The following is a 25,621-nucleotide window of genomic DNA, read 5'->3' as shown; positions in this document are numbered from 1 at the left end:
TGAGAGCTTGACCATCTGATGACCTGGTTTGGACAGAACATACTGAAACTTGATGTTCAGAAGAACCCACCACATTTTATCCCATCATCCGGTGCTGCTCCCAAGTAGGTACTTACGAGTCCTTCCTATTATGGAGCACAATCATCATCCAGGACCTCATGTGGAAATGTAATAAAAAATCCAAATGGGAATAGTGCTTCTGCACTGGTTAGTGAATGGAAAAACAGAAAGTGGAAATCTAGCATGTTTTATTGGACTTTTATTTTATAAATGACAGCAGAAAAGTCTCATACATGGCGAGCCAAAAGCAAACATTTCAAAAATAATTGCGAGTTTACCCTGCTGTCTAACGGGTCGATTTTGACCTGGGCCGAAACCTCGGTCAGTCCTGTTTAGGTGACTTCAAGGTTTACACGGTTCACATTATTCTTCTGCTACATCAGACCAGCATCAGAGCTTTGATTGTGAAGCCATATTAAAGATGGATTAGTGTGACCTGTAATGATATTTCGAAGTGATTTGACTCGGATAACAAATATCCATAATATCATCCAGTTCACACCGATATAGCCTGGATGTGTTCATCAGAGCACAGATGTACAACAACAACAAAGCTCGACGGTTTGTTATTACATCACCATGAACTTTAACCTCGGGTGGAGAATAATTACTGGTAAGACAATAGACATTTATAATAGATTGAAATTATAATCTTTATATAATCCTTTTCAGATTAAATAAATCCAGCTTGAAAATACAGGAGAAGAATAAATATATACAAGGACAGCCTTATAATAAAGGAAGAAAAACACATCAATGTAAGGTTTAGAAGCTGTACGTGAAGAAATCATTCAAACGCGATGAGATGAGTATTACCCTGAAACCAAACATTCCCTTTATATTATCAACTTCAGCTATAACTGCCAATTGGTTGTGGAAAAAAACTGTGATTATATAATAGGCCACGCCCCCTGACATGCAGTTGCAAGAAGATGCGCCTTCAGCAGTAATTAGGGGTCCAAGCACCAAGGAAATGGAACTGTATAGTTTCAATATGCCTTTCTCCTTAATAGATGGATAGTGAATTTTTTCTTTTTTAATGAAACAATGTACAACAAATTTAAAAGCATCATCTTTTTGAATCAAAACAAATTTTAATAAAATGTAAGTTGCAAGTTGCATTAAATAAAATTATAGTCACAAATTTGATCAGATGCTTGCGAATCAGAAACCGTTGCGTGTGAGTTACGTTGAATGCAGTGGGCGGGAGTCTACGCTGGATAAGAGGTTAAGAGGTTAGCGACACAGAGTTTAAAAATCACAGACGGTGAAAAACGTGTACGTTGATTTATAATGTGGTTTGGCACAGATTCAAATGCCTTTAATAGCTCGCTAATAATATCATGCGTTTTTCACCATCACTGACTAATTTTGTATCGTCCCCATTAAGCTACCACTCCCCCCAGCGTAGACCCCACCCAGTACATCCAACAGCACTTGCAAGCAAAGGTTTTTGATTGGCAAGCATCTGATGCTATTCATGACCAAAATTACCAAAATTGCAACTTATTTTCAGTTCCAATTTATTTTCACTTGCAAACATGAGACGTGTGATCTCAAACCTGTTTAATTTGTTGCATCAACAAGACGCAGATTCACTTCAGTTTTTCCTCTCTTAAACTTTCAGACAAAAGTTATACCGTAGAAACTATTTTGTTAAGTTTCTGTGAACTAGTCTTATGACTGTTGCATTTTTACAAGACTTATTAAAATCGAACCTCAGCAGTTATTTTACTAGACTCCATCGTTTTCATGCTATCCAAGAGCCTGGCTGTCGTCGGCCAATCTGAATCCAGCAGGCATTAGACGTGGCTAATGAGAAGCAAGGTGCTTGGACCCTGAAGAATCTTTAGTAGTCTTTCTAGAATTAAAAAACAAAAAAAGCTTCTATGTAAATTGCTTCACCCTTTGATCAGAATTTCTGAGCAGAGGTTTTAAAGGGCTGTGCTGTAGGACATCAACACACTGCAGATGGTTCTTCAAAATGTCTCTATGATTCCTTGCCCTTGTGAGACTTTATTGGTGGACAAATCAAGCATCACGCATTGATTTCTCTGTAAATGAAGCAACTGTTAAGCGTAGGGTGCTAAATTCTGCAGCTTTAACTGCGCTCAGGCTTAAATTAAACCTTCTCGCTACAGTATAACCAGCTACAAAACCTGGAAATGTGGATAAAAACAGCTGGGCTATAAAATCCTGCGGCGTGTCTCCACCGTGACGTGTAGGCAGTAAATAAATGACAGCATGTCTGTTGACACTTCCTGAGGACTGGCAAAGTTTGACATTCGCACGAGTAACTCCATTTTTGGACCTTTTTTCCTTTTTTTTTGGAAACTCACAGAAGACGTTGAGAGCCTTTGAGGCAGAGAAGAACGGGGACGGCATGAGGGCGAGATCCGAAACAGCGACAGCATGGGAGGAATGGATGGAGTGGAGAAGAGGGACAGCGTCTGCGTGAAGCGGATGTCTTTAGAAGAGAAACAACAATACAAGCACTAGCCTTTTCTTCATTTTTGTGCTTTATCCTAAGCTATATACATTACTTTAGGCTCTTAAATAAGCATTATTTGGACTGAGAAACAGGTTTGTATTATTGCCCGTTTAAGGCAATTACCTTTAGGAGCTAAGCTCGTAAGATTTACAGTATAAGCACTCAAGACATGGCACAGATATTTACACCGCTCTCTGATCTCTTTGTCTGGAATTGAAACTGTATGAGCGTAACAATGACCTCTGGACCTCTAATGTTCACTTAGATGTAAAGAATATCAGAAAATACTATTATGAGAAGAGATTATAATTAGGCTTGTGCGACATAACCATTAAGTCGTCGCTACACGATGTCCACGAGAGCTTATTCTGTTTACATTATGTATGAGTTACTGCTGCAGTGGATACCAGAATCTGCAGTTATTTTCTCCCCCATCAACCAGATGAGAAGCGCATAAACGTGTTCATCTGGAATTATTTGCAAAGGTGTTTTAAACTCCATAATATGGAGGGAAGCCCCGCCCCTTTTCCTCATCTCTCATGTCCATAGGGCTCTCGGGACACACCACATGACCTCTTCAAAGCTTAATGGAGAACGTTTTGGGTTCAGTATTTTATAAAAGAAAATTTATCAATATATTCTTTTTAGGCCAAAATAATAAATTAACTATTGTTTGTTGGCACAAGGTTGTTTTTAAAAGTTAGATTAACTTTAACGATGAATTGACGTTGACATAACTCTGAATGAACGACTGGAACAAAACTGTTGGAAAAACAATGTAACTGTAACCTTTATTTGGAGCGTTTATGCCGATTAACATCCACTGGAACAACACCTCAGCACATCCGTGCTCCCTTAGAGTTCTCGCGGGGTTAAGAATTCCGATCAGAGATTGGGTAGTTTTTGCCGCATTGTGTTTGGGTCGTTTGTTCAACGTCATCATGTACTCGATATTGTTCTGACATCATTTCATCCAAGTCATGCTAACTTTTTAAAACAATCAAAAACCAACGGTGTCCCAGCATCTGTAGCTTTGACGTAAATCAATTACAATTTTTAAGTTAAATAATAGGTTTTATAGTTGCATAAGCCTAATTATATTATTTATTGAAATAAAATTTTGCTGTAATGTTGACCTCAGTACTTAGGACAGCCATAAAGACCCCAGCTATTGCTACTATTGCTTCCATCTGAGCAAATGATATTACTGATGATATTACTGTTCTGAGGATTGATGGTATCTCAGAAGAACTCTTCACAGCTTCACAATTTAAGCCAAGAGATCAGGACACAAACATCGCGTTTCCGTATCGGGTACCATAGCGTTAGAGATTAAAGTGGAATCCTATGCGTACTTGGCTTTGCCATAAACGTGAAAATCATTACATTCATTGTTCACATTATACAGGTTATTTGAGATAGTTCTTAGAGTAGTCAGTAATAAAATAACACCTTTGGTGCTCGTCTCAGAGCAACCAGGTGCACTCTGTTTGACTTAAATAATAATCTGCTGCCTGTAAAGTACAGTCATGGACACTGAGTTATACTCTAGTGGTAGAATGTCCATGAGGGAGGCCGATATTGCTTGGAGTGCTGTTGGCATATGGGTTAAAAGGATGGTACGGCGACTGAATCCCCGATAGAGAATTGGGGATCATAGTGATGGTGTTTGTCGTCATGATCGGGAAGTCGTCCGGAGAGCGGCGTAAAGTGAGGGCGTAGTCCGGGGGACAAGTGAGCCGCAGCATGTCGTGCCCTTGCAATGGCTCACAATCATGATCGTGGTCGTGATCTAGTTGCTTCATCTGCAAGGACATTAGATCCTCGCTTGGAACCCTTGGCACATCATTAGCAAGGTTCCTCGGTGGACTCGGACGGCGTGTGGACTCAAATCGATGCTTGTCCTTCTTGTAGTAGAGGGCTGCGAACGCCAGGATGTTTAGAAAGAGCAAGGATGCTCCGACGGCGATAGTGACGCTCAATTCGGTGGAATAGTCTCGGGCTTCTATGGTAACGGAGCTGTCCTCATGCTTTAAATTGTTCTGCTGGTCTGTGGACTGCTTGATGTTGGGCGATGGAACCGAGGGATGCCGCGTGGTAGATGGCCAAAGCTTGGTAGATAAGCGCTTGGTGTATGAAAAAGGAGTCGTATCTTGTGGAGGGATCTTGGTGGTCGACGAGACATACGGGAAAAGTTCGTTGATGTTGTGCAAATGCGGCACCAGCTCCAGCCAGAAAGCAACCTTTGTGGCCCTGTAGTGGTCCCGGACACGTGGCTTGAGACCAATGTGAAGATACAGCTGATCCTTGGGATTGTACTTGGACCAGGCCACTTCTTCAAAGCGATTAGGTTTGGTGTGAATAAATTTTGTATCCTGGGGAACTGGTTGGTTAGGGTCTCTGAAAAGCACAACATAAAAGTCTTAAACTTAAATCGTTAAACGTGATGGGAAAATTTTTATGTAAATTCCAATGCTTCAAGAAAAAATGAATGGTTTCATATCCTCTACCATCAGTATGAGTCCTTGAAAGGTACAACAAAGATCTTGTAGATGGTAAGCCTGAAATGATACAAGCTGAGCATGCATCAGGATCAGCACTGTGAAATGGAATGATCGGATCATGAAATGGAAAAAAACAAACAAAAAAATGCTTCAAACGGACGCTGGTGTAATCTACTCACCCGGTTTTGGCAAAGTTAGTCCAGTAGGTCATAACCACAGCGCTAAGCATTACATCATTCTTAGAGAAGTTGCAGCTGAAGAGATCTGTCGGGCCGATCATCGGAATACCGAAGACATACGGAAGCTCGTCTCCATGCGCAGAATCCGCCCAGGCCGGCTTCATTTCACTCTGGCAATGGTGGTAGAAGGCATAGAAATACGTAGGTGAGCCGTACTGAGCGTGCAGGTCCGCGGTGGCCACGGCAGGCGCCACCCACTGGTGATCCGTAAAAAGCGCAACCAACGTTTTACGCCTGGTTTCTGGATTTTCCTTATCTGCCCAGTCCGTGTACATGAACTTTATTGTCTCCCGCAGGGTATCCTTCCCTTCCGGGTATCCGTACAAGTTATCGACAAAATCTGACACGGCGAATTCAAAGTCATTTCCAGCAACACCATCCTCACTGTCCACGATACCGTCCACGAATTTATAGCCCTCGCCCTGGTTTACCCCGAGCATGATGTCGTAATTCAGAAACTCGCCTTGCTCCATCAGGATCTGTGGGTCATCTGGCACAACATCTCCATCAATTACAGGCCCAAAAGCAATGTGGTACTTGGCAGGAGTTATGTTCTGCTCGACGAGCTCTTTGTAGTTCTTATTCTGGAGGCACTGGATCATTTCCATGGAGTCGTCCTCGTTGCACCCGACCTTCTCGGCCAGCATTCGCGTGTATTTGGCCGGCTGGTAGTTAACGGCCCAGCTAGATAGAGCTGTACCGCTCTGGATGATTGCTTTCTGGAACAGATCTGGAGAAAACAATCACCAGAATGGTATTTAGTACTTAATCTGAACACGTAAAGGATATTTTAAAGACAGAAACATGCTGTATATGAGAAGTGTATATTTCTGGGAGTGAATAAGTAAGTAACCTACCTTCTGAATAGTGCGACAAAGTCAAGAGGCTGACACACGACGCTCCAGCTCCAGACCCGAATATTGTCACTCTTCGAGGATCTCCATTAAAAGCCTGGATGTTCTCTTTCACCCATCTGAGAGCCTGAATCTGGTCCAAGAGTCCATAATTCCCCTTGGCAGCTTGATCGCCTGTGCTCAAGAACCCTAAAGAGTTTATTTGACATGAAATTGGCTAAGATTATGATAATCATACAAAATGTCTTGCAAAGACAAACACGGACTGATTTCCTGTGCTCAGTGTTCATTAATCTGTTGGTGTATAAACAGTCACAATTATTGGCCCCCTTCATGGGAACGGGCAAAAATAATAGTATAAAATAATGAAAATACATCATTGACAAGGTCTCTACAGGCACTGCATGTTCCTGAAAATGGAAAAGATCTGATTTCAAGGACCATGCTGAAGATAGACACCTGTGTCGAAAAAACGCTGGGGAAAAAAAAACTCATCTGCCGAGGGGACTTTAAAAATAGCAGCCGCCAACAGTGCAGTCAGACAGTGGGACTGACAAAAGGGCATCCCAGGAATGTTATCTGAGACTTGAGCATGCAACCAGCTCAGGCTACAGTGTACCCGACACATAGGACCAAAAAAACATGCCACAAACAATGTAAAAAAAACTTGTCAGTGTGGAAAAGGGAAAAAAAAAGACTTCCAGGATGAACGTGCATGGAATCTTCTACTCATTAAATGTGTTTTTTGTTCATCCCTTCTTACAGACGGATGAGTATGTACACCTCTACATGGCTGAGGAGGTATAGATTTTTCTCAACCATACCCTTGAGGCACTTACCGCGCATGTATTTATCCTACACACGTATTTATCCTACACACGTATTTATCCTACACACGTATTTATCCTAGCTTCGGCGAGAGCTCAACCTTCAGCACACCTCAGGGTTGGTTTCTGTCTGTTACTGAAAATAACAATAATTTGTCATTTGCATTTTCATTTCTGTCCTGTCAGTGTTAAAGTTGTTCGGGGTTTGCCAGCTTTCATTCAGCACTTGAAGACACGCTGGTGCAGGAAAACAATCAACGTCATAATGATGTGAAGTGTTTTATTCCACACTCAATTTTTCACAAGAGGGTTTAAGTAAACGAGTGCGGTACTTAACAGTGACCCGACACCGGTACTGTATCCTATGTGCATCCATGAATCATACGTCTACCATTTGGATCACAAACTGCAGTCACGTGACCTAAAGGTCTAACAGGAGGACGTCTAAAAGATCGTCTGAAGATGTCGCTCATTATCACAATAAATGCTTTTCACTGATCAAGTTCTAAAGCTTACAGTGAAGTGTGGCTGAGTGTTCAGCCCAAACACACAGTGTTCTTAAAGCCCCGGCCCTAAATGTCTCGGTGCTGCCACGAATAACCTCCGGTGCTGTTCATTTGCATGCTGATGAATTCATTAGTCAATGTTCATTCTAGCTAATGGCTGCTGCAGTTGATAAATGTCCCTGTTTTAAATGGGTCAGATGTGACCGTGTGATCGATTATACCTGCGCAGAGCAGAAGGCATTTCTCTCTAAAGCTCTGAGACAGAAGTGCATTTACACTTTACACCAGCACTCCTGTAACAAGAAGGATTTACTGCGTACAGTAACATAATAAAGTCATTCATGAATCCATGAGTAAAAATAAAAGTGATGACACACACACACACACACACACACACACAGTGCTTAATGTGTTCATAAGGATGAGTTGAACGCTCCAGTGGTCACACAGACACACACACACACACACACTGGTTTAGCGGCTCTGATGGTAACTGATGATACTTTATATGATTATTACGTTGTTTAAAAAAAGCTAATTTCAATATTCACTTGTAAACTTTAAGTGTTTTAAATTATAAGGGCCAGTATTAATTCATTAAATATAAGATGATCAATATTAATGTGGCATCATTTTATTAATTCAACATCCTAAAACCAGGTGCTATTTTTCTAAGCAGTGCAGCAACGAGTGTTGAAGCCGTTTGTTTAACCAAATCTAATTTTGCCACCACGGTGCAGCGATATAACTGTAGAGCTGTGCATTATGGGTATTTGATTTGATTTGGGTTTTGCACATTCTGATTTTCAATCATGTTTAATTCGACAGCACTCAGGATTACAGTCTAATTTTAAGCTGTATTTGTTTTTTACAGGATTTAAAGTATTAAATCTACTAAATGTATTCCATAAACACTGAAGCCCTGTTCGAGTGATTAAATGTCGCGTCTCGTACAAAGCCGTAACTTTAACTCCTGATGATCTTCTGCTCCACTCTCCAGTCCAGCAGATGGCAGTAATGCTCCCACCACACATATGCTCAAAAGCTGTCACAAAATGTAGGAGATGAAATCAGTTAGGATTTTCTGTGGTGTTGATTTTAAGGAGCTCGTGAGTTTTAGATCATCAAACACTTCATGTCATTTTAAAAACACAAACCGATTCTGAATCAAAAACCGAACAACTGCCTTGATTGACTGACCCGATTAACTGACCCGATTAACTGCCTCGATTAACTGCCTCGATTAACTGACTTGATTACCTGACCCAATTAACTGCCTCGATTAACTGCCTCGATTAACTGACCCGATTGACTGACCCGATTAACTGACCCGGTTAACTGACCCGTTTAACTGACTTGAACAACAAAAGATTGATTAAGTTGCAAAAGTGCCTAAAATCTGCCCGCTCAACTAGATTTATTTCAGACCTGAACATTTTTTTGCTTCTTGTACAACACATTTTACACTCTTTCTTTCCTTTATATCACATTACACTCGACAGGGAAGAATCACATCGTTATGGCCCTATTTTCTATTCTTGATTTTTTTTTTACGCTTAAATGTGAGATTGTGTATAAAGGTGCTGCTTTAATAGATGATTAAATAGATGATTAAAACTGGAAGCACTGGAGGCGGGGCCTATACACGGGTGATGTGCATCATCTAAAGGCCACTCCCAGAAAAGCCTTAATTAATTGTGCTGTTTATGTACAGTATGTGTTCGCTCGTTTTAAAGTCTACGTCTGTGTTTCAGTGAATAATGTAACCTGGATCACGACGTAACCTAATTGATTTAATTGGTTCGTGTCGAGAGGTTCTGCATTAGCGCTTCCGGACGAGTGTGAATGCAGTGACCTTCACCCGCCCACGCTTAAATCACACGCCTTTTGATAAAGGTTAATTGAAGTCCCTCTTTTTTGTAATGCAGGAGTTTCACACTGACATTTTTTTCTCCCAGGGTCATCAGCATACTTCAGTTTTATTTATTTCATTATTTTTTCCAGTCCTTTTTTGTGGTAATGAGCCTCGGGTGCAGGTGTACACCTCCAACACTTTTATACAATATATATATATTTGGGATCTTTGTTCTCTAATTATCACTTTATATATATATATATATATGGGTTCCTTCACCTCGCTGTCTTTCCTCTACACATCTATCAGACCTGCCCTGGCCGCGCCCGCTGCCGTCTGCCTGCTGTAACTCCTCATTAGCAGGTCCGCTGACAAAACCGACCGAGGTCGTGGATCTACAGGTTTCGTTAGCGTGGTGGCTCTCCAAGCGCACACTGGCGCGTTCTGTATTTGCTCTACTCACCCCAGGCTGTTTGTAAAGCTTTCCTGGTGTGAGATTAATATCCCTCCACTCTTCCTCAGCAGCTCATCAACACAGTACAGTTACATTAGCAGTCAGAGGAGGGGCTTCTGTCTGTCTCATCCTTTACTCCAACACCTTTTTTAAAAATTATTTTATTATTATTATTTCCCCCTTAATTAAGTCGCATCCAATTCCCACCCGTCACTAGGGGGCTCCCACATTAAGGCTACTCCCATCAGGCCGAAGACTATCACGTGTTTGCCCCGAACCGCGTGACGCCAGCAATCTGCATCTCTTCGAACTGCTCACTCACACACTGTTAATTGGCTGTAGAGCCATGATTGATGTGAGATGACTTTACCACTGCACCACTCGGGGGCTCCCTACTTTAATGGTTTTTCTTCGAGCTAGCTTCACGTCTGTGACCACAAAGTTCTGCCACAATCTTAAGTAACTCAGGTTCTTTCTAGCTCAGAGGACTGACCGGTGCTTGACTGTCTGTGACTTCTCCACCTCATGCTTCATGATAAGCAGCCCACGGGACCCTGGTGTCCACTAAAGACTAGAGCTGACAGCGGCACTGTGCCAGACAAACAGGAAAACTCAGTTCCTCTTCCTGATTCACATTTTCGGGAACTTTCTTCACCCTTTAAACATCCTCACTAAGAAAAGAAAAACTTTTCTCTGCATTTTATATTTCCTTGGGCAAGCATAACAATCAATATTATTTTCAGACCCCAAACAGTTGTTATCTCACTTCATGGTTAAAGTCTCATCATCAAATGTACAAATATAAAACTCTAGTTTTTGTGTTTTTGGCCATTTTATCCCTCATGGTATACTAAGCAGCCATTAAAAAGTCATATTATACAAACACACAGTCAAATCTATTGGATTTTCTTTCCATAGCATACCTCAACCAAATGGTAGAGATGGCTGGATTACATTTAAATGTGACATTTTTTAAAAATAAAATCCAGTGTGCTCTACCAAAAGGTTGAGCAGAGCATTAAAGGGTAAAGGTGTACTGATGAGTGAATTCTGTTTTAAGAACGTGTCAGCACTGTTATGTTAAGAAACATTTCCTGATATTTAACCATATCCTCATGGCCTCCATCTTGTTGTAGTTAAACATTGCTGAGGTCACTAGCGCTTTGTGAAGTTTGACATGCTGTATTTCACATCGGTGAGCTGCTCTTTAAAAGTGAGAATGAGGCAATGGATGGGCTTCGTATTTAAAAACAGCGCCTAAACCTGCTCTCCTTCCAGTCACTTTCCGACTCCCTGATTATTCCCATAACTATCATTTTCCCCAATTTGTCCAGAACCACGTTTAAATTTGTGCTCTGGCAAGAAATAAGAGACTCGACGTGAAGATCTGAGCAGCTGTGAAGGGGAGAAGTCTCGTCTAACGATGAGATGATTAGAGATTGTCTTCGAGTGGGAACGGAGTGGGACTTGACATTTATTAGCCCACTTTTTTGGCTTCACCGTCTCTCCGCTGCTCGAGCTGAGGAAGCTGGTTAGTCCATGCCTTTCCATTTGCTGAATCTTAAAGACGACTTCTCGGTCTTGCTGTTTAACACTGAAAGATGATTCGTAAATAATTTCAAGCTAGTTAAGGAGCTAAAGCTAGGCTTTTATCTCTTGGTGCAACTGAAGAACCTGTTTGTGCAGTTTGGTTGAGAATGGACTCGTGCTCCATGGGGACTCCGTGGCCCGGTTCCTGAGCAGCTCCAGGGTTTCTGCACCGGTGGAACAAGCTTTTTATTTAAGGGTCATGCCTTTGGTACAGCAGCTAGTTACAAACAGGCTAGCTCTCTGCTCAGCTTTTAATTTGCTCTGCTCACGGCTTTAGTGAGAAACACTATAAATATAAGGCAGGGCTGAGGGGCGCCACATCAGTAACTACCCCTCTAGCTCACCCCCAAACACATTTCTGCTACGACAATCTACCCCTCTGCTCTGAAACTCACACGTGGATAAGCAGGTGCAGCTCTGTTTCAGCAGAGACACACAACACAAGTGAACTGCACCGCACTGTAAACTAATGTGGCATCAGACCATCCATCAGCCGGCAACAGGGAGGTGCTTGTCCCACATACAGCACAGCCTTTAAAGCACTGACGCCTCTCTGAGGACACGAGTCCTGTGATGGTTGTTGCTTCGGCTGTCTTTTCTGTCTCGTTTCCGTCATGCTGTAAACACAGAAGCCCTAATCTGGTTTACAAACTTACAAACACACTTACGGAATAAAGCAAAGTGATCGGGGTCAATCCTCATTAAAATTTCTATAAAGTGTCAAGTAGTAAATAATCGCATCAGAATGTCTTAAACAGATAAAAATCATCATCATCATCATCATCGGTATATTTACGCGGGGAGCGTTACTCCTGATCAGACTGAATGATGGAGAAGATTTTCCTGAAGAGCAGGCTCACGATACTGAGATCCACCATGAAGTATTTAGTATTGAGATCTGCCGTAAACACACACACACACACACACACACACACACAGTATTTGCACTCTTGCTGGTGGAGTATTCTCAGTTGTACTGGTCCCTCTAACCCCACACCAGCGCAATAAGACCCCCTGAATGAGCTTCAGCTACAGGCCACATCTAAAACCACCCACGTTACCTCAAGTACTGTATGGTGGTTTCTTGACGTCTGATGTAACGATTGGTTACGTTCACACAGGCTGTTTATAAATAAAGTGTGTCCGGACCGTGGTCCAGTGCAGCCAGCCGCTCAGCCCGCTCAGTTTTTTAAACACATGTTTGTTCTCTAAGTGACGCTAAACTTTGGTACAATACCTGGTCATCCTAACCCACAGCCAATCAGCTGCCACAAAGCATTTAACTGATAATCCCACTGTACAGGTGTCACTTCTACACCCTACCACCCTAGTTTAAGTGATCCCCATCACGGCTTTTTCGGATCACACTTCTAACATGAAGTTGAAGGTTTAGCACGATCATTACACATTTTAATATCGTTCCTAAGCCAATTCCAGTCATTTCGAAGCTTATACGATGTTTTATTTAATTGATTATGAGTGTGAGGTGAATAGAGGGCGATGAGGAGGACGGCTGAGGTCCTCACCTAACACTCCCAGTCTGTAGTTGACGGTGACGACGATGACATCGCCGTAGCTAGCAAGGACGCTCCCGTCGATCACGTTCGCCGTGCCTTCGACATAAGAGCCCCCGTGGATGTACACCATCACCGGCTTCAGCACGTCCTCGTCGTCACCACTCACATCTGCAACCACCAAATACCACACAAAAGTATAATGAAGGATATTAATGAGATCACAAAGTTTTGCCAAGAAATACAGACAGACAAACGGTAATCATTTTTGTACGGAAAATGTATTTGTGCTAAAAAGTGTCTCAACATTTTTTATAATACTTATCACTTCTTATCTCCTGATTTATGCTTTGTTTATTGTCCGTAAATATTCAAACACATTTATATATATTTATCAGATAAAAAAAAGAAACACATTTGAGACATAAATCTAAAAAATGTAAAATACAAAATTGTTAAGATATTGCAACATGAATGTGACATGGTTACGGACACTACAATTTACAACAGTTTTAAAACAACATTTTTTACAGGTCATATTCTTACAAGTTACACCAATTTTCATGTCAATACTTAAAGAAATATAAATACACTAATTTTCATTATAATCGATTATTGTTTGAAGTGAGACAGTAAAACACTGAAAAATGGCCGTTTTTGTGGCTCATACAAAAGCAAATCTCCAAAAGTTAACAGCTTGAAATTTTTATGGAGGTGAGACTGGTCACTTCCACGTTACATAAACCTCAGAAGGAGCTTCTTCAGCCACACACACATTTCCTGTATTATATGTATAACATAAAAATAATAAAATCAGCAGCAGTAGAGTGTTTATTACAGGGTGACTGGATGGGGCTGGGGTCTTGGTTTTTAGCGGAGGTTTGAGTAAAGTTTAATTCCGAGCCTTGAACAGACCAATCATAACTGTTTCTGATTAACTAACACACACGCATGCTAGTCTATAGCAATAGACTTTCTCATCACTGCACATGTAACACTGTGTCACGTGTAGAACAACACGTGTGTAACGTGTTATTCTTACATCCTAGTGAGCTTAATACTTTATTAACCTATTAGCACACGTACCCTAGCATACTCGCTAACTAGCTTGATTACACCCCCGCGTTCTGGTGCACACCTGCATACTGAGACGCCTTGCACAATTCTGGACTTGTCCCTAATATACCAGCACTAGGACATTTCTGCACACTTTCTGTACTAAACTATGTGTATATTACATTAGCACGCTCCCTCGCACACTTGCACACGGCCTGTGCAGGTTTAAATTCACACACCTAGCGAGTATCTGTGTGTTAGCATGGTCCCCTGTTCCTCACCCCCGAGCGCTGACACGCTCGCCCACACGGCGCTGCAGATCTGGGCCAGGTGCCGAGTGTCTTTGGACCGTTTCTACACTTAAAATGATGATCCCAGCTACAGATTCACTGCAGAACACAGAACCTTCCATCTTGCACGAGCAGGTTTGATTATGTCAGCTTGTGAATCACCAAAACCAACGTCTTGATCTGAGGAGTGGAGCATGCCCCCTTTAGTCCACGCTCATCTTCTAATAGACTCTGTCTCATCATTGCTTCTGTTCTCCGAGCTAACCTACAGATACCTGAAGTACGGACGGTAATTAGGCAGTCGTAACTGTGCCACGTTAGACGTCTAGACGGTGTGGGGAATTTGAAATCCCTCCGCTGTTTGGGTTTGACCTTCGGGGAAGCGCAGATGTAATCACATTCCCCACGATTGTACTTTTTCGATCATTTTTAGAGACGGATTAGCATATAGATGGATTCCGCTTAGTCCGTACCGGGGGTTGGGGGGAGGGGGGACATTAGCGTGTTTAGGGATTAGCAGAAAACAAGACGCGGACGGAAAAACAACTTTAGGTGCCTCGTTAACCAGAAGGTGAAATTCAGACCTGCTTTTTCTTGCCTCTATCTAAATTTTATCGAGACTTTTCTTCATAAGACATTTATATCCACACACCTTTTGACAGATCTTATAAAAATAAACCGTCCTGCAGATTGGATTTGAATTCCCGGTGCTGGACGTTAGATTTCTTTTATGAAAAACTCCACTGTTATTGAATACTGACACCTTTAGCTGGCTGTACGGTAATCTTTTTGTACATTCTTCATACCACAGCACGGCTGAGCTCAAACCGCGGTGTGTGTCGGTCCTCAACCATCCGCTAAGTAGATGAAGAAAATCCACGTGCAGGAAGTTTTCATCAGAGTAGGTTTGTACATGAGAATAACAGTGTTAACGTGTTAGGTCTAAGTGATGTTTTTAACTTGACTTTCAATTGGAAAGCTGGCTAATGTTTAGCTGTTATTGTTTGTTTAAGCTTGAGCAGAGTAATTAGCCGCGGTGATTTCTGATCAGAAACCTAATACCACTGCTACTGGTAATAATTCTATTCTACTGTTATATAATTCTACTACTAGTTTTTCTATTAGACCTACTGTACATCTACTTCAACCACCCACACTTTTAGTAGCACCGTTACCGCTACTAGGAGCGTTTCAGTCACGTATCACAAATCCTTTGTGCTGTAAATCATGCATCGCCGTATCGACTCCAAAATCAGTTTTATAACATAATTTGCATTCATTTGTTTGCATGTCAGGTGGGAAAGCGGTGTCATTTCTCTATAATTCTGCAGGTGGCGCTCTATAAACTGTTCATGCATTAGCAGCCGGTAGCGCAGCTTCCCGTACGGTAGGAGTAAAGTTTTTTTTTTTTTAAACAGTGAATGACATATCCAGAGACACGCCCTCCTCGTTGTAGCTTAAAGACAAACGTTTCTTCTTTTGTATTTGAAATTATTTTGTAGTTTTTAAAAGCACAAAGCTTTAGCCTTATTTATCACCTATTTACATATATGGTTCGATGTTAATACAATATTATTATTTGTTAATAATTGTTAAATATATTCATTAAATTTAAATTACGAATCTGTAAAAATCACGATTTTATAAATATCCTGATTCGATATCTATAAATCTGTGATTTTAACAGATTCGCTATTCAAATAGACTCAGCACCGAGGGATCAAACCACTACTACTACTACTACTACTTATAATAATAATCTACCTATACGTATAATAAAACTGTAAAGTGGGCGTGTCTTTACATTGAACATATTTGTGAAATAATAATTTGTGGCGACTTAAGATAAGTAATAGAACACATCAAGATGGTTTTTTTTGGTTTTCACAGGTTTTATTTGGTCGAGCTTGAGGTCGCAATCGGCCCACAGGAGGAGAAGATATACTACTTTAAAGTTTTAATGGAAAACACCCTTATACCGTAAAAAAATCATTAGTTCATCTGAAAACTCAAAAGAGGGCGCTGTACATTTTTTATATTAGTTTGTGAGTGTGCAATTAAATTCCATGCAAACAAAGTCGCAGAATAATAATAAATAACATACATTTAAAGTTAAGGTAACCACGCCCCCAGTAAGAGATCATCAGATCTGATAAAGAGATTATCAGACTGCCTGTGGAGCACAAACTTATGTAGCATCAGGCAAATCGTGTGTTTAAGTAGCCGTCTGTCGCTTGAGACAGGACACGGTTACAACCTTCAGCCAATTGACTTAGCGCTCACAGATGGTGTTTATGTGCTATAAGCCTCCGCCGTAATGCTAACATGGAGCCACCGCTAGGTCCTCGTGTTCTGTTCACATGGGTCACAGGCTCTCAGAGCATCAGCGCTAACATGCCGGTCAGTGTTTAACCCACACTTTAATACGACCCCGGCCTGTAACCTGGCGGCTCAGCCCTTATTCACATCCTTCTAATCTGACTACTGGACCACAAAACCTATTCCCAGTAAGGAACGGAAACTTCCAGTAAAGGCTTTATCTCATTACACCTGAGATCCTCCAGGAACTTTTATTAATCCTGATGATTAGTACTCTCAGGGCTTCCAGACCCACTTCCACTTTTAATGGTTCCTAAAGGTCAGTAGTGTGAAAAAAAACACCACCCCAACCCCATTTTCTTCTTAAGTTTGCTTCCAAAGCTTTCTTGAGGAACAGTTCTCCAGGCTTCCTGGAGGTCCAGTCCCTGTACCTGAGCAGGAATGTGTTCTGTTTGTTAAGCTACACAGGGACCTATGAATCATTCAAGCATAAAAACTGGTAGAAACAGAAGCAGATGGTGAGAGATGATCAGGCCGGTGATTAGTAACTGCTGATGTTGGATGCTGAGTGGTCGGGACGGACGGGAGGGAAAACGAGGTCGCTGCTGAGGCTGTTACATGAACATCTAGGTTTAAATTGTATCTTTGGGAACTTCTGCAGTAAAATGTTTGTTTCCATTTCTTGTGTGGTTTCATTCTGAACCCCAGCGTTTTATACGAGACTTCCAGTTAGCGCACTCCCTTGCTAGCTAACACCTTGCTACACTAGTGAACTAGCCTGACACAGGGGTCCTGCACACATGCCTTGCTATGTTTCAGTTCTTTCTGATTGTATGTTTCAATCCCTGACTCAAGACTATCAGGAACTCCCACCTACCAACTTAAAAACAATCTGGCAACCTCAGAGATTAATAAACCGACCCAAATGCCCGCGTGACCCGAGTCTAAGGAAGTATAAGGAACTTTCAGACTTTACCTTCATCCGTGGGCACGTAGATGTTCAGGTACAGGCAGTCCTCACTCTGGTCCTGTACGTACGTGGCCACCGTGTCCAGATTCGCCGTGAACCAAACAGGGAGCATGTCACTCAACAGGAACCTGTCCTCCAGGAACTGAGGGCAAACAGAGGCAAACTGCGTGGCGTTCCTGATGCCTGACCAGGAATTGGGTGGTTCGGGAGCCTGGAAGCGTCTTTCTCCTGTAGGGGGCATGGCGTACGGAACGCCCAGATACTGCTCCACAGGGCGCAGGATCTCACTGGGCAATGCCGCCCGGAACCCGCGCAGTTTTCCGTAATTTGTGGTGACCGAGGTGTACTGGACGTGCTGACCGGTGACCAGTGCCACTCCGGAAGCCAGGATGAAGAAGTTCAGCCAGGACAGACGAGCAGGCGGCCATGACGGTCCCTCAGGGTTTGACATTTTGCAGATATGAAACAACGGAAATCCGGACAGAGAAGCGACAACAAAATAAAATCGCCTCACTCCAGCTGGGCCGCGTCAGGCTGATAGATGGCGCGCTTGTCAATCGGACTGGTTCTCTTGTTCCTGCCCATGGCGGGGTGACGTCCGGGATCTGTTTGCCCTTGTTTGGACAGCAAGAGAGATGATGCAGTCAGTCACTTCTCTGGCTTCGTTCCAGGCAGAATGATCATCCTGCAGTTCAAAGCAAAAGAGAGAGAGAGAGAGAGACGGAGAGATGAAGAGAGAGAGAGAGAGAGAGAGAGAAAGAAACATAGAGAGAGAGACAGAGAGAGAGACGGAGAGAGAGAGAGACAGAGAGAGGGAGAGAAAGACAGAGAGGGAAATGGAGAGAGAGACAGAGAGAGGGACAGAGAGAGAGAGAGAGAGACGAAGAGAGAGAGATGGAGAGAGAGAGAGAGAGACAGAAAGAGAGAAACGGAGAGAGAGAGACGGAGAGAGAGAGAGAGGGAGAGAGAAATGGAGAGAGAGACAGAGAGATTTAAAAGGAAGCACTTTGAAAGAATTACCGTGCTGTGTCGAAACACCATCAGGGTTTTTTTTTAAGAAATGAGGTTTGTGACGTAAGTCATACTTTCTGCCCTTTCACGTCCGCGGCGGTTCAGAAACACCTCACTGGGCTCGTGTAGTTCGAGAACGACACCGGGACTGTTTTTATTTCACCTATTCTAAGCGATCGATACAAACGGTCCTCTCCAGGATTTCATCATTCTTCACTAAAACTGTTCTGCAGTGTGTCCGTATTCACTGAGATCAATACATACTAAAGGGATAAAACACTTAGGTGGTGTGCTGTCCTGGGAAAAGAATCCACCATGAAGTGTGTGTGTGTGTGTGTGTGTGTGTCCTGGATGTTTTATTCCTCTGACACCACTGCAATGTGAAAACGATCAACATTCAAGAGACTTTAGTGCTGGAAATCCTTCCACAGAAACTCTCTGAGTCGGTGAGAAAAAGAAAGATAACTAAAGTAGAATTAAACTATAATCCAATTAATAGTATCAGTGTGTTTCTACGTTTCCGCTATGTTCCCCCTCATGTGACCTTGTATAAGAAGAGCCCCTCCCCCAGCTGGCTGGCCAACTCTTCTGTTCTCTGGATTGGGTATGGTATGAAAATAGCATTATCTCATTAGCATTAACACACACACACACACACACACACACAGACACATTTTTCCTAACGCGCCCCCTCCAGAGAACCGGGGAGCTGAGCCTACAGAGGTACAGTTCTTATATGAGGTCACATTAGGGAAAAAAAACTATGAACAAAATGCTGATACTGGAGACTCCTTCCATACTGTGCCTTGCAAAAGTATTCACACCCTTTGACCCCTTGACCTTCTCTACCGTCACAGCCACAAACGTAAATGTGTTTAATTGGTATTTTATGCGACAGGCCGACACAGAGAGTCACAGAATTGTGAAGTGGAAGGGAAATGATCAATGGTGTGCATATGTATTCACCCCCCGCAGGTCTTTGGGTTACGTTTCTATCAGCTCTGTACATCTAAATCAGGGGTCTTCAAATCCAGTCCTGAAGGGCCGGTGTCCAACACAGTTTGGTGATTCTTCTTCTTAACCACAGCTGATTTAACCAATCTGTTAATGACTAGGTGCAGTGGGTGTGTTTAGGTGTTGGTGAATTATAAACTGTGCTGGTCACTGGCCCTCCAGGACTGGATTTGAAGACTCTCAGGTGGATTTGGGTCTGAACTTTGACCGGACCGTTCCTACACATGAACATGCTTTGATCTAAATCCTCCCACTGTAGCTCTGGCTGTGTGCTTAAGGTCGTTGTCCTGCTGGACGGTGAAGCTCCGCCCCAGTCTCAAGTCTTCTACAGACTCTAACAGGTTTTCTTCTAACATTCTCCGGTATTTAGATCTTTCCTCTTCCCATCATCTCTGACCAGCTTCTCCATCCCTGCTGAAGAAAATCATCTCCACAACATGATGCTGCCACCACCATGTTTCACAGTGTAAGTTCTTCACCACACAAAGCGCATTTAGATTAGCATTTAGACCAAATATTTCAATTTTGCATGGCCTCTCAGTTTAGGTGGACGTCCATGAGACGTTCAAAACCTGGGATTTTTATTTTATAACCTCAAACCCTACTTAAAACTTTTACATAACTTGTATTCCTTGGGCTTCATGATGCTGTGTGTTCACTAATGTTCTCAAACAAAACTCTGAGGGCTTCACCATACAGCTGTATTTATACTGAGATTAAATTACACACAACTGGACTCTAGTTACTAATTAGGTAAATTCTGATTTTTATTTGTAAAATTTTTTTAAACCATTTATCATTTTCCTTCCACTTTACAAATATCTGCCACTTTGTGTTGGTCTGTCTCATAAAATCCCACAAAAGACTTTTACGTTTGTGGTTGTAATGCGACAAAATGTGGAAAAGTCCAAGGGTGCGAATACTTATGCAAGTATAGGTTGAACATCTCCTTACAGGAAGCTTCACCTCATCAACAGTTACACGTTCTTTGTTTTTGTTTTTATTTGTTGATGAACTGCATATCTTTTATCAAGCTTCAATTACCCGTTACCATAGAAACGAGGAGAACGAGTGTATTATCCATTTAATCGTGTAATTGATGGCCGTGTTCCCGGGGCTGCTGTTTGAGAGAATTAATCCACAGCGTGGGGTTTGGGACGCGCACAGAGAAGCGAGTCGACCATCACGCGGCAGTGTGAGGTAATGAGGTAAATGGTGTGTGAACGGGATATCGAGATCATTTTTCTCGTCATTACTCAAATTGTCTCAGTTTCAAGTAATCACCAATCAGGAAAAAGGAGTCGAAGTTTAGATTAGTTTTTGATGAATTATCCGTTGTAAAAGGTTCTCAGATGTTCCGAGCGGACTGCGGTGTGTGTGTCGCGGCTTTACACCTGACCTCCAGCACTGAAGGGGTTTATGTTTTTCTATCATGCCGTCTCTAACGAGGGTTGTGAGAACTAATTTTAAAAAATATTTAGTGTTGAATTGTTTTTCCAGCAGAGCTCCATCAGCTCCCACGCACGGGTCAGAACATCACGAGAGCTTTTGGACCCGCTGCTCTCGCTGCCCCTCTTCAGGTTAGCGTTGTGTCAGATAGCCCCTCCCACCCAGCGAGCGCGGCCAGTCACAGCACGGTGGCGTCCAGGCCACAGATGGTCGCGGCTTGTGGTCTCTGGTGACTGGGCGGCACTCGGGAGTGCGAAACATATGTTTCTGAAAGAGCTGATGTCACAACATGACGCCGTGCCTTGTGCGTGTGTGTGTGTGTGTGTGTGTGTTGCATTGGTAATGTTTGTAATTCGATTTTGCTTGGTTTTGTTTTTACTGCCTTCAGAGTACCATGATGCCCTGCCCCTGCAGACACACTCCAACATGTCTGCATTTCACTGGAACCTGAAACACGTCCTTTTAAGCAAAACTCACATCTTAGAGACGAGTCAGTGAGCACCAACAAAAATTTAAGGATAAAATAAAAATAATTAACATTTTTTTTCTGTGTATCGGCCCGGACTTAAACAAGCAGGTAGATTTCACTAATGTGACCTCACATACTGTAAGAAGAGCCCCTCCCCTGGTTATTGCTTGACTGTGAAGCTCTCCTGGGTGGAGGCGTGGCTCATGAGTAGCTCATTTACATAAACACTAAAACAGCGTGTTCGGAGGAGGAGTGAACTGGAGATTTCAGGAATTTCAGGAATTTCAATTATTTTCCTCAAAACTCTATTGGACCATACTTCTGTGATTAACTTGTTATTAAACTTGCCCTAACAGTGCTGAGGCACCTGTATCAGTGCTGCCCCCGGTGGCTTCGCTATGCTATTACATCTAGCACAGGAACACAGTGTTGTGCGCTCGTCACATTAACACTCTACCGCTGTTGGGTTATAAACAATGTGTTTAATATAAGAAACACTCTAATTGAGTATGGCTCTGTGTTTATCTGTGGGTTATAGGGGTTTTATCAGCCAATCAGCTTGCGGGGGTTTGACTCTCACTGTAAGGAAAACGCCTTGTTAATTTTACTCTACGTGTAGCTCATATGTTCGCGTTGGAATGCGACATTTCACCTTAATGCAAATAATGTGCTGTAAAAGAAAATGTAAAAACATCATGGATTGTAAAGTTTATTCATTAATTTCGTTACGTTAAAACCTAATGGGGATAATCATCAGAAGTGTCTGACTGATTAGCTTTAGCTTTAGTTAGCTACTGGTACATGACCTGATATGTTACTCACTACCTGCAGTAAACTCAGTCATTAGAAATGTATTTTAGTTATCCCACTCAGATGCTCCTTTCGTTTCAGGTCAAAACACGTGAGAAACAGACTCCCTGTTTATATCACACAAGGCAGGACTGCTCGGGTTCGTCTCATTCTTTAGTCCTTTTATACCCCTATCTCACCTACAGTACGTGGTTTCGTGCGGTGGCCGTAAGTATGGTTCATCATGTTTCACCGCAAGTTTTTGGCGCTGTGAGTAGGTTTCCACCTTTCCGCCCATTTTTTTTTTTTAATTGTTTAAAATTAACATGTTTAATTTTCTTGGCCGTCCTCACGGAAGCTTGCAGACCTTGCAGAACTTCGAGGAACGTCAGCGGGCCATCCCGGCAGCTCACGGTGCCTAACACCGCATCTCACCGTGAGTCAAACCGCATACAGTAGATGAGAGAGGGGTATTAGGGTTAAAGTAACCCAACATATTTATTATGATACAGAATGTATCAGAGCGAGTATTTTTCGGTCACATCGCCTGGCCCTGCACCGCGCCGTGAAGCACTCCGAGCTGCGCGCTAAACGTATAAACCATGCTGTAGTCTATAAATCCGTTTAATTATTAAAGTCATGTGACCGTCACCTTTAGCTTAGAGAACGTCTTCAGTCGTACGGAACGGCCGCCGTGGCATCGATACGCTTCGGTGTTCATTAATATGCAGACCCATAGCATTCTGTGTGTGTGTGTGTGTTTTCTTTTATAGCTTAGTAAGGACTTGCCAAAGGCTGCCGTCCCCCCATACTCTCACCCCCCAAAACCCTGACAGTTCTGACCTTGTATGTGTGTGTGTGTGTGTGTGTGTGTGTGTGTGTGTGTGCAGATTTTGTGCAAAGTAAAAGAGAACATGTTACAGGTTACACTTCTGGTGAGATTGTGGTGCAGCAGGGTGTTAATCAGCTACACTTATAAGGATGTAAGTGAAAGGTCCTCACAAGGATAGTAAGCAAGCCTGAGTGTGTGTGTGTGTGTGTGTGTGCAGGTCTCATTCGCTGATTGATGAGGTTAGATCTGTAACCTGTATCGTAAAATCCAAAGCAAGAAACCATAAATACGCCTCTGATCTAAAATAAAAGTCTCAGCAGTGTGTCGAGCTTCAGCACAATATGGAGGTGTATTATAATTATTATTAATATTATTATTTATTTATTCATGTATTTATTTATTTATGGTCCTATATTCTGTTGTGCCTTTGTCCTCCCTGTGTGAGTGTGTCTAAGCTGGAGCACACAGCAGGACCTCTATCATCTGATGTCTTCCAGTATCTGCTCTTTATAAACGCACGCTTGTCTCTCCTGGTGATGGTGACAGGCTGCTGAGACGCACCATCACCATCATCACCATCATCACCATCACCATCATCACCATCATCATCACCACCACCATCACCATCATCACCACCATCACCATCATCACCACCATCACCATCATCATAATCCAACACCACCATCACCATCATCATAATCCATCACCACCAACACCACCACCAATATCACCACCACCACCATCACTTCTGCACATGCACGGGGGCTTAATCATCATCATCATCATCATCATCATGATTATTATTATTATTATTATGATGATGATGATGATGATGATGAATGCATGCAGAATGTAATGAGGTTCTGCTCGTGCTGCACTGTCCTGCATTGCACTTAACAAGTGCATGTCCCCCTCACACACACACACACACACACGGAAAAATTCATGCAATTGCACGAGCCGGAAGATTACAAACAAATAAAAAAGCAAACACACACTTACACACACACAGCCGCGCGCATCTATGCACGTGCAGATTTCCGCGCGTCCTACCTCGTGATGATGATGATGATGGAGGGTCGAGAGAAGAAAAAAACACATCCCCCTGAAAGATGCTCTCGAGAACGCGCGCGACCCTAAGCGCGAGCATCTCCGTGCGTGCGGCCGCTCGCGCACTGCTCTGATGCGGACCGGGATGGGTGAGGGCGGGGGGAGATGGAGGAAGTGTGTGTGTGTGTGTGGTGTTGGGGAGAGGGGGGGCGGGTTGGCTGTTCACCGAATGCGGCACGCGTAAGAAAAAAAAAGAGGAAAAAAGAGAGAGAGAGAGACCCGGGGCCGGTACGGGCACAGCGCGCGCCAATTATTAAGAGAGGGGGGTGGGGGACCGGCGAGGGGGCGGGGCCAAACCCAGGGAAAGATTTTTTTTTTCCCCCGAACGCATTAATTCATTAATCATAGAGCCTGAGAGGAGTTAGAGCACCAGGAGGGGACTTTACTCTCTCTCTCCCCCTCTCTCTCTCTCCTCTGATTGGGCCCCTTCAGCGTGCGCGTCACCACCCATACGTGCCTCGCGCGCGCTTCTCTTTATTACACGCGCATGCGCACGCGGCTGTTTACGCTGCCACACGTTAAGCGTTTCGTTACCGTCAGGAACATGTCGTTACTCGTTATTTTAAAACAAAATCATTTACTTCAGTTACAGAAGTCTGTTATTTTGTTTTTAAGAATCTAATTAATGAAATGTTGTTTTTTGTTTAAAAAAGAATTAAAAGTTCAGTTAGAAATGACGTTATTTCATTTTTAAAAAGTTATTTAATTATAATGAGAAAACATCTAATTATTACAAAACAATCATTCAGCTGCTCTTAGAAATCTTGTTTAGTTCCGTTTAGAAAATGTTTATACTAGTGTTAGTACACGTCACTGACGGTTAAAGAGTGTGTAGAGAGTTACAATGTTAAATCTAATAATCTGATCTTTAATGTAATCAGTGATATTATTATTATTATTATTATTATTATTATTATTATTATGATTATTATTATTATTATGATTATTATTTGAGGTTGAAGCCCACGTCCATGTCTGTGTGTCTCTCTGTACAGCAGAACTCTCTGTCTAACTTATTAATACAAAGAAATCCCATTCTGTAAGGTTGAGTATCTTACGCCTTGTTTACACTAAGTTGTCCTTCTTTGGTGCTCAGACAAATACACTCCCTGTTCGGTAATCGGAGAGTGAATCACAGATGAGAAATGGAAAAAGTAGATCAAAGGATAAAGATGAAGTTTTGTCTTAAAACCACTCCAGCGTGTTAAAATTCACTTATACCACTTCAGCGCTGTTATTTCAGCCAAAGTGAAAATATGAACTAATCCCAGTCAAAATATTCACTTTATCTTTTCTAATTAATATCTATTGGTGCAGGTGTTTGTTTACATTGAGACAGTAGCGCATTAGTAGATTATTTTACAGTAGATTATTAAATCCCACACATAACTGTTCATAACATCACTTTTACTCCACAT

The 25,621-nt window shown here is 42.4% G+C and overlaps 1 protein-coding gene across 1 annotated transcript; it reads right to left on the bottom strand.

Annotated features, from left to right (window-relative positions):
* Positions 1 to 283: 283 nt before the first annotated feature.
* On the bottom strand, positions 284 to 24,211 carry nlgn4xb (neuroligin 4 X-linked b). Its single transcript, XM_053497294.1, has 6 exons — positions 24,147 to 24,211; positions 17,536 to 18,214; positions 12,907 to 13,065; positions 6,152 to 6,337; positions 5,235 to 6,024; positions 284 to 4,951 (listed from the first exon to the last, which is right to left on the bottom strand). The coding sequence occupies exons 2-6, from the start codon at positions 17,978 to 17,980 to the stop codon at positions 4,093 to 4,095; spliced, it is 2,439 nt and encodes an 812-aa protein (XP_053353269.1). The 5' UTR covers positions 17,981 to 18,214; positions 24,147 to 24,211; the 3' UTR covers positions 284 to 4,092.
* Positions 24,212 to 25,621: the final 1,410 nt, after the last annotated feature.

This window comes from Clarias gariepinus, chromosome 5 (genome assembly GCF_024256425.1).
Source record: "Clarias gariepinus isolate MV-2021 ecotype Netherlands chromosome 5, CGAR_prim_01v2, whole genome shotgun sequence".
Classification (NCBI taxonomy): domain Eukaryota; kingdom Metazoa; phylum Chordata; class Actinopteri; order Siluriformes; family Clariidae; genus Clarias; species Clarias gariepinus.
Note: the sequence above shows the minus strand (reverse complement) of the source record. Positions and strands in the feature narration are given on the sequence as shown.

What these genes read in the sequence shown, in the direction of transcription:
- nlgn4xb (XM_053497294.1), bottom strand. Translation starts at nt 17,980, where the DNA reads ATGTCAAACCCTGAGGGACCGTCATGGCCGCCTGCTCGTCTGTCCTGG. An exon ending in TTTGTCGCACTATTCAGAAG is followed by an intron (nt 6,025 to 6,151) that starts GTAGGTTACTTA and finishes TGTTTTCTCCAG; the next exon opens with ATCTGTTCCAGAAAGCAATC. An exon ending in ACTAACTTTGCCAAAACCGG is followed by an intron (nt 4,952 to 5,234) that starts GTGAGTAGATTA and finishes TGTGCTTTTCAG; the next exon opens with AGACCCTAACCAACCAGTTC.